General features: G+C 45.7%; 1 protein-coding gene across 1 annotated transcript in view; it reads right to left on the bottom strand.

Moving 5' to 3' along the window:
* LOC309567833 (high affinity cGMP-specific 3',5'-cyclic phosphodiesterase 9A-like) overlaps window positions 1–13,875 on the bottom strand; it is a 107,290-nt gene that overhangs the window by 43,294 nt on the left and 50,121 nt on the right. Inside the window, exon 8 of the mRNA XM_082273319.1 lies at window positions 7,884–7,965. Coding sequence (XP_082129445.1) covers window positions 7,884–7,965 — 82 coding nt within the window. The remainder of the gene's footprint in view (window positions 1–7,883; window positions 7,966–13,875) is intronic.

The following is a 13,875-nucleotide window of genomic DNA, read 5'->3' as shown; positions in this document are numbered from 1 at the left end:
TTTAGGGGTTCTGGACATGCTACAGATCTGAAACTTGACAGGTACACTTTTGTGACCCCCCAGACACTAAATACAAAAAATGACATGCCTGCCTAAAAAAATGCCCGATAAATGCCTGCAAGAGAAAAAGACAGCCGCAGAGAAGCCGTATTCCTGAAAATATAAGAAAAATGCTGTTTTTTAGGGGTTCTGGACATGCTACAGATCTGAAACTTGACAGGTACACTTTTGTGACCCCCCAGACACTAAATACAAAAAATGACATGCCTGCCTAAAAAAATGCCCGATAAATGCCTGCAAGAGAAAAAGACAGCCGCAGAGAAGCCGTATTCCTGAAAATATAAGAAAAATGCTGTTTTTTAGGGGTTCTGGACATGTTACAGATCTGAAACTTGACAGGTACACTTTTGTGACCCCCCAGACACTAAATACAAAAAATGACATGCCTGCCTAAAAAAATGCCCGATAAATGCCTGCAAGAGAAAAAGACAGCCGCAGAGAAGCCGTATTCCTGAAAATATAAGAAAAATGCTGTTTTTTAGGGGTTCTGGACATGCTACAGATCTGAAACTTGACAGGTACACTTTTGTGACCCCCCAGACACTAAATACAAAAAATGACATGCCTGCCTAAAAAAATGCCCGATAAATGCCTGCAAGAGAAAAAGACAGCCGCAGAGAAGCCGTATTCCTGAAAATATAAGAAAAATGCTGTTTTTTAGGGGTTCTGGACATGCTACAGAGCTGAAACTTGACAGGTACACTTTTGTGACCCCCCAGACACTAAATACAAAAAATGACATGCCTGCCTAAAAAAATGCCCGATAAATGCCTGCAAGAGAAAAAGACAGCCGCAGAGAAGCCGTATTCCTGAAAATATAAGAAAAATGCTGTTTTTTAGGGGTTCTGGACATGCTACAGATCTGAAACTTGACAGGTACACTTTTGTGACCCCCCAGACACTAAATACAAAAAATGACATGCCTGCCTAAAAAAATGCCCGATAAATGCCTGCAAGAGAAAAAGACAGCCGCAGAGAAGCCGTATTCCTGAAAATATAAGAAAAATGCTGTTTTTTAGGGGTTCTGGACATGCTACAGAGCTGAAACTTGACAGGTACACTTTTGTGACCCCCCAGACACTAAATACAAAAAATGACATGCCTGCCTAAAAAAATGCCCGCTAAATGCCTGCAAGAGAAAAAGCCAGCCGCAGAGAAGCCATATTCCTGAAAATATAAGAAAAATGCTGTTTGTTAGGGGTTCTGGACATGCTACAGAGCTGAAAATTGACAGGTACACTTTTTAGACCCCCCAGACACTAAATACAAAAAATGACATGCCTGCCTAAAAAAATGCCCGCTAAATGCCTGCAAGAGTAAAAGCCAGCCGCAGAGAAGCCATATTCCTGAAAATATAAGAAAAATGCTGTTTTTTAGGGGTTCTGGACATGCTACAGAGCTGAAACTTCACAGGTACACTTTTTAGACCCCCCAGATGCTAAATCCAAAGAAATTTTTTATTTTTTTTTAATTTTTCCAATAATTGGCTCTCTATCAAAAAATTATAATTTTTAAGAACTTTTTTTTGCGTGATCCCTCTCCGGCATGCCACAGTCCAGGTGTTAGTCCCCTTGAAACAACTTTTCCATCACTATTGTGGCCAGAAAGAGTCCCTGTGTGTTTTAAAATTCGCCTGCCTATTGAAGTCTATGGCGGTTCGCCCGGTTCGCCGGTTCGCGAACATTTGCCGATGTTCGCGTTCGCCGTTCGCGAACCGCGAATTTTAGGTTCGCGACATCACTATCCATAAATAAAGTGCAAAAAATGGTGACAAAAACTTCCAGCTTGGGGAAAGGTGAACTGTGATTGGAAGGTGCAAAGTCCCACCACCAGCTTGGCCTCTTACCAGAAGTTAAACGTTAAGGGCATATATGAATATGACCGCTCCAAAGGTCATGCAGCCAGGTAGAAAAGTTCCCAGAAATACAGAAGGCACTCTGACACACTCGTGCTCCCTAGACTCTTACCGGACAAAAGCCAAACAAGAAGCCTGGTTCTATGGTGATGAGTGGTCCTGCCGGGGGTTACTGGACTCTAGGATGGCTGATGTAGTTGCTTGTGTCCAAGAGGAACAGACCCAGTCAGAAAGCCTGACGAAAGAAGATCCTGCCAAAGGTGGCTAGACTCTGATTGGCTGCTGTAACTCCTTAGTCTGGTCGACCTCAATAATAGGGGACACAACAGAGGGGACCGCAATGGTGCATTACCAACAGTAGATTTTTATTAAAACAAGTGGTTGCACTTACAGTTGTGAAGACAATAATAGCGAGTTCCCTCACGGAGGAGCTGTATGGCGGGGTCCGCCTGCAGTGCAGACCGCTGCCTGGTCTAGATGTGATGACGCGGCGCCTCCTCTCTGACGCGTTTCTCCCGATAGGGCATCCACTTATCTAAGTGGATGCCCTATCGGGAGAAACGCGTCAGAGAGGAGGCGCCGCGTCATCACATCTAGACCAGGCAGCGGTCTGCACTGCAGGCGGACCCCGCCATACAGCTCCTCCGTGAGGGAACTCGCTATTATTGTCTTCACAACTGTAAGTGCAACCACTTGTTTTAATAAAAATCTACTGTTGGTAATGCACCATTGCGGTCCCCTCTGTTGTGTCCCCTATTATTGAGGTCGACCAGACTAAGGAGTTACAGCAGCCAATCAGAGTCTAGCCACCTTTGGCAGGATCTTCTTTCGTCAGGCTTTCTGACTGGGTCTGTTCCTCTTGGACACAAGCAACTACATCAGCCATCCTAGAGTCCAGTAACCCCCGGCAGGACCACTCATCACCATAGAACCAGGCTTCTTGTTTGGCTTTTGTCCGGTAAGAGTCTAGGGAGCACGAGTGTGTCAGAGTGCCTTCTGTATTTCTGGGAACTTTTCTACCTGGCTGCATGACCTTTGGAGCGGTCATATTCATATATGCCCTTAACGTTTAACTTCTGGTAAGAGGCCAAGCTGGTGGTGGGACTTTGCACCTTCCAATCACAGTTCACCTTTCCCCAAGCTGGAAGTTTTTGTCACCATTTTTTGCACTTTATTTATGGACTTATAATATGGACGTTTATTGCACATTGGTGTATCACTAGTCACCTTCTGGACATTTTTTGTTTTACACGATTTGCATACGTTTTCATTTTTTTGCATTATTATTGCATTTTTGGTTTATTTGTTTACATCATTTTGTATGTTGCACATATGCACTAGGGCAGCGCACCTGATTTCTTTACCTATAATAAATTAAAATAGTGCAGCGCAATATAATTATAATACATTAAAACCATATACATTTTATAAAATATATAAGAGAAAGTCCAAAATAAATTTCCACCAATAGTCCATAAAAAAATTCCCGGATGGTGCAAAGTGGTGTCTCTAGATTGAATATCCAGGTGTCCTATAATGTGCAGCACCTCCACCATACACACAGATTGCCGCTTACCTTAGGATCATGGCCCCCTGAACCAACAGAATGGTCAAACAAGTGTAGCACCCTCCTAGGTAGGTCCTAGTGAGAGAGTATAGTTTTTGGCTCTGTCTGCCTATCAGAGGAGCAGCAAGCAAATCTATATTGCTTTCTGCCAACCAGAGAGCCGGATCTGTGAGTTAGGTCTGCTCATGGTGCTCAGTGTGTGATTCATCTGGTCTAGGGAGTGTTTCCCACTGGTCCAATAGGGAGGCATATTGGACAGTGGAGGAAATCTGACCAATGGGTACACAGTGATTGGCACAGATTGATTGTCTCAGTGCATTGTGGGGTGTGGTATAAAAGCCAGGAGCACATGTGCTGCGGGGTCTTTGGCTGGTGAGCAGAGTCCCGGAGGGAGGATGGCGGCTGCCTCCTCCTCTTTAGCAGTGGCACACGGTCACAGGCAGTCGGTCTGAGGACCAGGAAGAAAGAGGCTGAACCCAGAAGTCTATGAGAGCTGACTGAGGGGGTAGAGAAACAGTATCGTAAGTACAGGTGATTGTGTCTAGGGGCCTGACCTGAGAAGGGCCAACTCGGTGTAGGATAGTCTGGGGACGGGTGTCAGCAGATCAACTGAAAGGGGGTACTAGGTGTGTATCCCGAAGATAATTCATCCTAACAAGTAATCGGGCGTCCCACTCTTGCAATGGATCGGGATCGCGGGAAATTCTGCCTGCGATCCGAGATGCCTATATGTGAATGGAGCCTTAGTGCAGTGATGGCGAACCTTGGCACCCCAGAAGTTTTGAAACTACATTTCCCATGATGCTCAATTACACTGCATGAGCATCATGGGAAATGTAGTTCCAAAATATGGGGGGGGGGGCAAGGTTCACCATCACTGCTATAGAGGGATATGCTTTGTTCATATTTCATGCCTGAAGTTTACAACTACTTTAATGTTTAGGATTTAGCAATACTTTTATACCTGTGTGTTGTAATATCAGTTCAATAAGTGCAAAAATTACTTGTTGATCTTGGTAAAAATGTAGTCCTGTTCTATGTCACTCTGCAGCAGTGGTGGCCGGCCCATAGGGGGCGCGGGGGCGCAGGGGCGCCGCCCCCCCCCCCCCAAAAAAGAAAAAGAAAAAAAAAAGATTAAAAAAAATAAATAAATAAATAATTTTTGCCCACAAGGGGCGCCCATCTCATTGGTGCCTATGGGGGTGGGGTTTTCCACCCGCAGAGGCGCCGATAGACGGCCTTCTGGGGCGTAACTGTAGCGCAGAGCTCTGCGCTACACCACCCCCCTTTTAGCGTCCGCCGCATTGGTGCCGATGGGGGGTGGGGTTTTCCACCAGCAGAGGCGCCAATTGGCGGCCTTCTGGGGCGTAACTGTAGCGCAGAGCAATGCGCTACACCACCCCCTTTTGTGATGTCTTGGATCATGATTGGTCCAGACTCCAGCCTGGACCAATCATGATTCAGGACATCCATGGTGACCTTGTTGGGGGCGGTGCCGGTGCCTGCATCAGTCACTCACCGTCACCGCCCGGTCACTTTCCCGCCGCAGAAGAGGAGTCGCGAGGAGGGGAGAAGCCGCCGCCGGGAGCCGAGCAGAAGAGGACGGACGTCGGAGTCGCGAGGAGGGGAGAAGCCGCCGCCGGGAGCTGAGCTGTCGCCAGGTAAGTGCCTATTCCATCACCTGTGCCATGCCTATTCCATCACCTGTGCCATGCCTATTCCACCACCTGCGCCATGCCTGTACCATGCCTATTCCACTACCTGCGCCATGCATGTACCATCTGTGCCATGCCTGTTCCATCACCTGTGCCATGCCTGTGCCATGCCTATTCCACCACCTGCGCCATGCCTGTGCCATGCCTATTCCACCACCTGCGCCATGCCTGTGCCATGCCTATTCCACCACCTGCGCCATGCCTGTACCATCTGTGCCATGCCTATTCCACCACCTGCGCCATGCCTGTACCATCTGTGCCATGCCTATTCCATCACCTGTGCCATGCCTATTCCACCACCTGCGCCATGCCTGTACCATCTGTGCCATGCCTATTCCACCACCTGTGCCATGACCTTACCATCACCTGTGCCATGCCTGTACCATCTGTGCCATGCCTATTCCACCACCTGCGCCATGCCTATTCCACTACCTGCGCCATGCCTATTCCACCACCCGTGCCATGACCTTACCATCACCTGTGCCATGCCTATTCCATCACCTGTGCCATGCCTATTCCATCACCTGTGCCATGCCTGTACCATCTGTGCCATGCCTATTCCACCACCTGTGCCATGACCTTACCATCACCTGTGTCATGCCTATTCCATCACCTGCACCATGCCTGTACCATCTGTGCCATGCCTATTCCACCACCTGTGCCATGCCTATTCCACCACCTGTGCCATGACCTTACCATCACCTGTGCCATGCCTATTCCATCACCTGTGCCATGCCTATTCCATCACCTGCGCCATGCCTGTACCATCTGTGCCATGCCTATTCCACCACCTGTGCCATGCCTATTCCATCACCTGTGCCATGCCTGTACCATCTGTGCCATGCCTATTCCACCACCTGCGCCATGCCTATTCCACCACCTGTGCCATGACCTTACCATCACCTGTGTCATGCCTATTCCATCACCTGTGCCATGCCTGTACCATCTGTGCCATGCCTATTCCATCACCTGCGCCATGCCTGTACCATCTGTGCCATGCCTATTCCATCACCTGTGCCATGCCTATACCACCACCTGTGCCATGCCTATACCATCTGTGCCATGCCTATTCCACCACCTGTGCCATGCCTATACCATCATCTGTGCCATGCCTATACCATCTGTGCCATGCCTATTCCATCACCTGTGCCATGACCTTACCATCACCTGTGCCATGTCGGTACCATCTGTGCCATGCCTATACCATCTGTGCCATGCCTATTCCATCACCTGTGCCATGCCTGTACCATCTGTGCCCTGCCTATACCATCACCTGTGCCATGCCTGTACCATCACCTGTGCCATGCCTGTACCATTTGTGCCATGCCTATTCCATCACCTGTGCCATGCCTATACCATCTGTGCCATGCCTATTCCATCACCTGTGCAATGCCTGTACCATCACCTGTGCAATGCCTGTACCATCACCTGTGCAATGCCTATTCCATCACCTGTGCCATGCCTATACCATCACCTGTGCAATGCCTGTACCATCACCTGTGCAATGCCTATTCCATCACCTGTGCCATGCCTGTACCATCTGTGCCATGCCTATTCCATCACCTGTGCCATGCCTGTACCATCTGTGCCCTGCCTATACCATCACCTGTGCCATGCCTGTACCATCACCTGTGCCATGCCTGTACCATTTGTGCCATGCCTATTCCATCACCTGTGCCATGCCTATACCATATGTGCCATGCCTATTCCATCACCTGTGCAATGCCTGTACCATCACCTGTGCAATGCCTGTACCATCACCTGTGCAATGCCTATTCCATCACCTGTGCCATGCCTATACCATCACCTGTGCAATGCCTGTACCATCACCTGTGCAATGCCTATTCCATCACCTGTGCCATGCCTGTACCATCACCTGTGCCATGCCTGTACCATCTGTGCCATGCCTATTCCATCACCTGTGCCATGCCTATACCATCTGTGCCATGCCTATTCCATCACCTGTGCCATGCCTGTACCATCACCTGTGCAATGCCTGTACCATCACCTGTGCAATGCCTATTCCATCACCTGTGCCATGCCTATACCATCACCTGTGCCATGCCTATTCCATCACCTGTTCCATGCCTATACCATCTGTGCCATGCCTATTCCATCACCTGTGCCATGCCTGTACCATCTGTGCCATGCCTGTACCATCACCTGTGCCATGCCTGTACCATGACCTCAAAGTCATGCAATTTTTTTACCGCGTTTTTTGCCGCAAAGCAATACCTATTACATTTTTGTTTTTGCGCCCCCCCAAAAATTTTGAGCACCAGCCGCCACTGCTCTGCAGTGTTATCTCAATGTTATCAGGAAGTATATTAGCAATACAGAAGGGTGAGGGAAACATTTCTATAGACCTGTTCTAGGGTGCCAATGCTGCTCCTTCATAGACACAGTATAGTGAGTAAGTATTGTAACTCCAAGACAGGAAGGGTGTTACTGGTAGGATCACCAGGTAAAAACAAAGGAAAAAAAACCCTGAGAAAGAAAACAAATGCAGCCACCCCATCTAGGAACTGGTAAGTGGAAATCTATTACATTATATTGTAAAGGTTTATATACACCAGAACTTTATTTATCTTTGAATTTATAGTCAAAGACATAACATTTGTCAGATTGGCACATCCTCCGGGCCTAATGGTATTTATACACACCAGACATGAGGTTGTTAACTTACCTTAGGGTAGCTTGGGACGTCTTTACGGGGGTTCATTCGGATGGCTTCCTCAGATTGGTAACATCTACAGGGGCAGTTCAGTCTGTCGGGGTAATACCCATAGAGGAAAAAACAATATCATTCAGTTAATCAGACCAGATCAAAGGTTCAGATAACATTCTTAGAAAAAATATGTTGGCTCTTCCGGTGACGGTGGTGCCAGATATCAGAAATGGTTCAAATGGTTCAACGCCTGACCTACCATTGAAGGCTGTCCTACAATACAACATCAAACCAGACCTGGCTGTCCCGAACACTAGGAAACAGAATTGTTTATTTGTACACCGAGAAGGTTGACAAAGCCCCTAAATCGGCATGCGGTATCTGCCCAAAAATACTCTGTAGTATCCGAGCAGTCAGACCTAAGGTGCTTATGAGGCTTTCAAAAACAAAAAAGCACGTTAGCAGAGCTTATGGTGGATCCATGTGTGCTAAATGAGTTTGTGACAGATTCAAGCGGGCATTCCTCATTGACAGGGGGCAGGGGGGGAAATTGCTCCTTGGGCTACTCTTATGCCCCGTAAAAAGGCTGCACCGCTTCTGCCACAGACATGCCTAAAGGATTCCTGGTGAAGAGAAGTAAAAAGTCCCCGCTGCTGACCTACTGAGTGCAGGTTGAAGACAAGGACAGAGCGCAGGCCTCCCCCCCCCCAGCATAGATGGTGTAAACTGTGTCTGAGCAGAGGCCGGTTCCATGCCCCAGTGGAGACTCTCCTCCCCTGGCCATCCCTGACCGAGCTGTCCCAGTTCCCCCCAACCGCTCCCTGCTGGCCATGTCGGGAACCCAAATTCAGTCGGTAAGAGTATCTGGAGCGGGGCATCAGCCTGGAATAGGGGTCAGGAGGAGGATGGGAAGAGGGAAAGTGGGAGGGGGGGCCGAGTTGCTGCACCATGGGCTTCTGGTTTGCACTTGCCCCCTGGGCTGAAAGTTGTCAGTCTGCCCCTGCCTCATTGAAGAACAGAAGATTGTGGTGAAAGTACTGAAGGTCCAAGCACAGAGCCAGAAGGCAAAGTAGCATGACTTGTATTGTTCACTTCAGAATAAATACTTCTATTGTGTAAAAACAAATAAAAATAAAATATATGTTGGAGGTATGCATTTTCCTGGCATATAGGAGAGACAGTTTTTCCAAGCAAGGCCAGTCATTTTTGTTTACTACGACCTCCTATAAGTAACAGTGTGGGCCTACATTATTCCCCTTCCTTGCCTCAAGAGTGTCCAGGAGCCCAAAAATGGGACATTCTATTGTGCTAACATTGTCCATGCTTACGTAGTTGTTGCTTCAAACTCTATCCTTTCGTGCCTCACCATTGGCCCATAACTGTGATGAGTAGTCTCACTGACCAATAATGAGGCAGACAGAGAGCATGCGGCAGAGAGCACAACCATAGTGGCTTGGGTACTGTTTGCATAGCAGAGCACTGTGGGTGTCAGAGCCCATGGAGTACTCTAGAAGAAAGCAAGGGGTGGTATGCTGGTACCTGCATGGACCTGTTCTGCAATGCAAGTGCCACTTTCCAAAAACATTTTTGTCTTCAAGTTTGTTTTAAAATAATGAACATATAGAAATATAAATTAGCGTTTTAAATTCTTACTTCCTGATTATGCACGACTTAAAGCAGCCATATACTGACGGAAGCCCACGAGTACAGTGTGGATCGGCGGTCCTGTTACACAGAGTTTCAGCCTGTATTAAAAAGAAAATTAAAAGTCAACAGCTACAAATACTGTACCTGCTGACTTTTAACCACTTGCCAACCGCCAGCAGTACATATACTGTGGCAGGTCGGCTCTATCCCACGAAACATCGTAACTGTACGTCGCTTTGCGGGAACGCAAGAGGGGGTGAGCGCGCCCATTCGCCACAGGGGAAGCTGATTTGTGGGTCCAGCGGCGGCGGTTGCCGTCAGGCACCTGCGATCTCTCCCGGCGGAGACGGAATAGCGGTCTGCCTTTGTAAAAACAGCAGACCGCTGTTCTGTCAGTGATGAACACAGGGATCCTGTGTTCCTCTTATTTAGGAACACAGGTCCCTGTGTTCATTCCATAAGCCCATCCCCCACACAGTTAGAAAACACCCGCTTGGGACACATTTAACCCTTTGATCGCCCCTGGTGTTAACCCCTTTTCTGCCAGTGTCATTAGTAAAGTAACAGTGCACATTTTTAGCACTGATTACTGTAGTAATGTCACTGGTCCCCCCAAAAGTGTAAAAAAAAATGTCAGTTAGGTGTCCGATCTGTCTGCCGCAATGTCGCAGCCCCGCTAAAAAAAATCGCAGATCGCCTCCATTACTAGTAAAAAATAAATAAATAAAAATGACATAAATCTTTCACATAGTTTGTAAGCGCAATAACTTTTGCGCACATCAATCAATATACACGTATTGGGATTTTTTTTTTACCAAAAATATGTAGCAGAATACAAGTTGGCCTAAAATTATGAAAAAATTAGATTTTTAAGTTTTTTATTGGGACAAGAGATCTTTGTATTCCTTTTGTCATAAATAAGTGATACATTGACATCTCATCAGATAAGACATAATGGTAGTGCCAGACGTTAGTCTGTCTGTAAGTATTGCAACAATGGACAATAGTGTATTCATTAGGTTCATTTGAACTATATATTTTTAAAGATACATTATTATGTGTGAGAAGAAATTAGCAATAATTATGTCATTATATTATGTAAGGCATATACATATTTAGAAATTATCTGTCTACCATATGTTGGGTTTATATTCTTGCTAAATAACAAATCTTACTTAGAATACTTTTCTATTAAGTGTAAGGACATATGTATCTTGTAACTAATTACTGCATTGTAAGGCATGTGGTAGGAGTGTTTATATAAGAATTACTTTGGACTGGGCTAGGTAATATAAATCCTACAAGCCAGATGCTTTTCTTGATAGTATAAGACACAGACAAGTGATTTAAATCATTGAACCAGTCTTAGGTCAAAGGTTACCTTTCAATAGTGGTATCATTGTATGTTCTAATTAGTCTAAATACTGAATCTAATGAACAGTACTGCCTCCTTTGGACAAGCTACCAAATGCAGTCTTGGGATAATTTAGTATTTTCCATTATAAAAATATTATATTGTATTAATAATTATCTTTATAAATGGCTTACCAGATCCAATAATTGCCAAGATGAATGATGGAGATATAGATGGACATTTATGTATGTACTGAGAGTATGGACAAGTTTTTATGTTGTGTTTTATGGTTAATCTTGAATATAAAGAAATCATCCTTTAATTTTATTATACAAAATATTGGGTAAATTATTAGGAGAGGTGTGACTATGACCTCACCAGTTAATGGGTAGAATGTCCCAACCAATGGGGATAATGTTTCATCCCTCTGGGTTTAACTTATGGTAATTTTAATAGTCATTTGTTCAATACCATATAAAAAGGAGAACCCAGATGTGACACATGACACTACTGACAACACCCCTTACACTTGCAACATACACACTACCATTTATATACTCATCCAGACATACTCCATCTTGCTCCATCATTTATCTGAAACTTGGAGGGAAGCCACCATTTTAAGAAGGCATCCATCTTAAGGACTCTGGTAATGACCATTTGAAGCTAGCAGCCATCTTAAGTGTGGTAAATATACCTTGTGTTTATTTGAGTTTATTCAGTTTTTTATTTCCTTCCTTATATGTTTTATATTGCATATTTAAGGGTAATGAGATTACAATCCCAGCCGTATAAACCATAGTAGATTTTTCTCTAAAAAGCTGATTTTTGTTTTTATGCATTTTTATTAATATCAGATTCAGAGCATTATTTGCGATTTTAGTCTTCCGTTTTGCATAGCTTATTTTTGCTCCATCTGCAGTGCAGTGACTGTCGGCAGTGTGATTCGCAGACAATTGTGGTCTGTTTATATAGAATACTTACCTATGGTTTATGCTATACCTGTAGAAAAAGTAATCTTGTTTAATTTTCACTTTCATTATTGAGCTAAACATCACATTGCATTGATTGTTTGAAGTTTGTATTTTATGTAGAGTTATCTTTTTGTGTCATTTCCAGTTTGATCATATATTGTGAATACATGTCTTGTGAATAAAAATGGATTTTTGTAAAATCTTACCGTAAAATCCTTTTCTCTTAGCTCATTGACAGACGTAGTCCTCGGTGATACACCACCTTCGGGTTATGTTGCCTCCACAGGAGCAGGACTAGACAGGAAATTAAAAAGCTCTGGCCACACCCTAGGGGCAGTCCCAGAGGGTATATCCTCTCTCTCTCTGCCTCAGCAAATCAGTTATGTGAAAAAGCAGTCTTTAGAGATTTTAACCCAACCCAACTCAAAAACAGAGGGGCGGGGACTACATCTGTCAATGAGCTAAGAGAAAAGGATTTTACGGTAAGATTTTACAAAAATCCATTTTTCTCTAGCGCTCATTGACAGACGTAGTCCTCGGTGATACACCACCTTCGGGACGTCCCAGAGCAGTATCACAAATGAGGGGTGGGAAAATGGAAATCAAATCCCAATCTAGAAGGCCCAACCGGTGCCAACTAGAAGTTTACAATGCTCATCCTTAATGATGAGACTCAACAAAAAAGAGAAATTTTTTTTTTTTTTTCTCAAACAGAAAAAAACCCTCGAGGTAGACCACCGGTCTCCTCAAATTGCGGCCTGCAAAACCTTGCGGCCAAATGAGGCATCCGCCGATGCCGTCACATCAATTTTATAGAATTTTGTAAAGGTATGTACCAACGACCAGGTGGCCGCCTTACATACCTGGACCACTGACGCCTGATGGCGAAAGGCCCAGGAAGTACTGAGCGCTCGAGTGGAGTGCGCCCTAACAGGGAACGGAGGACTCTGACCCTTAATAGAATAAGCCTGTACCACCGTTTGTCTAATCCATTTGGCAATGGTCGCGGCAGATGCAGGCAAACCCTTTCTGGGGCCATCCGTGATCACAAAAAGTGAATCCGTCTTACAGAATGATTCCGTAGGTTTCAGGTATACCCTGATTGCCCGAACCACATCTAAGGAATGCAACGCATGTTCCCGATGATGCTTGGGCTGAGGACACAAGGAAGGTAGTACAATATCTTCATTCAGATGAAAATCTGAAACCACCTTAGGAAGAAAAGATGGCTTAGGATGAAGTACTACCTTATCCCTATGAATCACTAGGTATGGGGACTGGCATGATAATGCAGCCAGTTCTGACACCCTGCGAGCAGAAGTGATAGCCACCAAGAAGGCCACCTTCTGGGATAAAGTAAGCAAGGGAATCTCCCTGATGTTTTCAAAGGGAGGTTTCTGTAGAACCGACAAAACCAAATTAAGATCCCAGGGCGGTAAGGGCGCGCGGACTGGAGGAGCCAGGTGCCGCACCCCCTGGATGAAATTCCGCACCAAGGACTTGGTAGCTAAAGGTTTCTGAAAGAAGATTGCTAATGCTGAAACTTGACCCTTGATGGTGCTCAAGGCTAGCTTCTGCTCAACCAGTGGCGGCTGGTGCTCAAAATTTTTGGGGGGGCGCAAAAAGAAAAATGTAATAGGTATTGCTTCACGTCAAAAAACGCAGTAAAAAATTGCGTGACTTTGAAGTCATGGTACAGGCATGGCACAGGTGATGGTAAGGGCATGGCATAGGTGATGGTACAGGCATGGCACAGGTGATGGTACAGGCATGGCACAGATATGGTATAGGCATGGCACAGATATGGTATAGGCATGTCACAGGTCATGGTACAGGAGATGGTATATGCCCCCTTTCAATGCAGAGACCAGTGTACATGCCCCCTTCAATACAGAGTTCAGCGTGCGTGCCCCCTTCAATGCAATGAACATTGTGCTGTGCCCCCTTCAATGCAATAAACACTGTGCTATGCCCCCTTCAATGCAATAAACACTGTGCTGTGCCCCCACAATGCAGAGTTCAGCGTGCATGCCCC

Source organism: Pelophylax lessonae (genome assembly GCF_965119305.1).
Source record: "Pelophylax lessonae genome assembly, chromosome: 12".
Lineage (NCBI taxonomy): Eukaryota > Metazoa > Chordata > Amphibia > Anura > Ranidae > Pelophylax > Pelophylax lessonae.
Note: the sequence above shows the minus strand (reverse complement) of the source record. Positions and strands in the feature narration are given on the sequence as shown.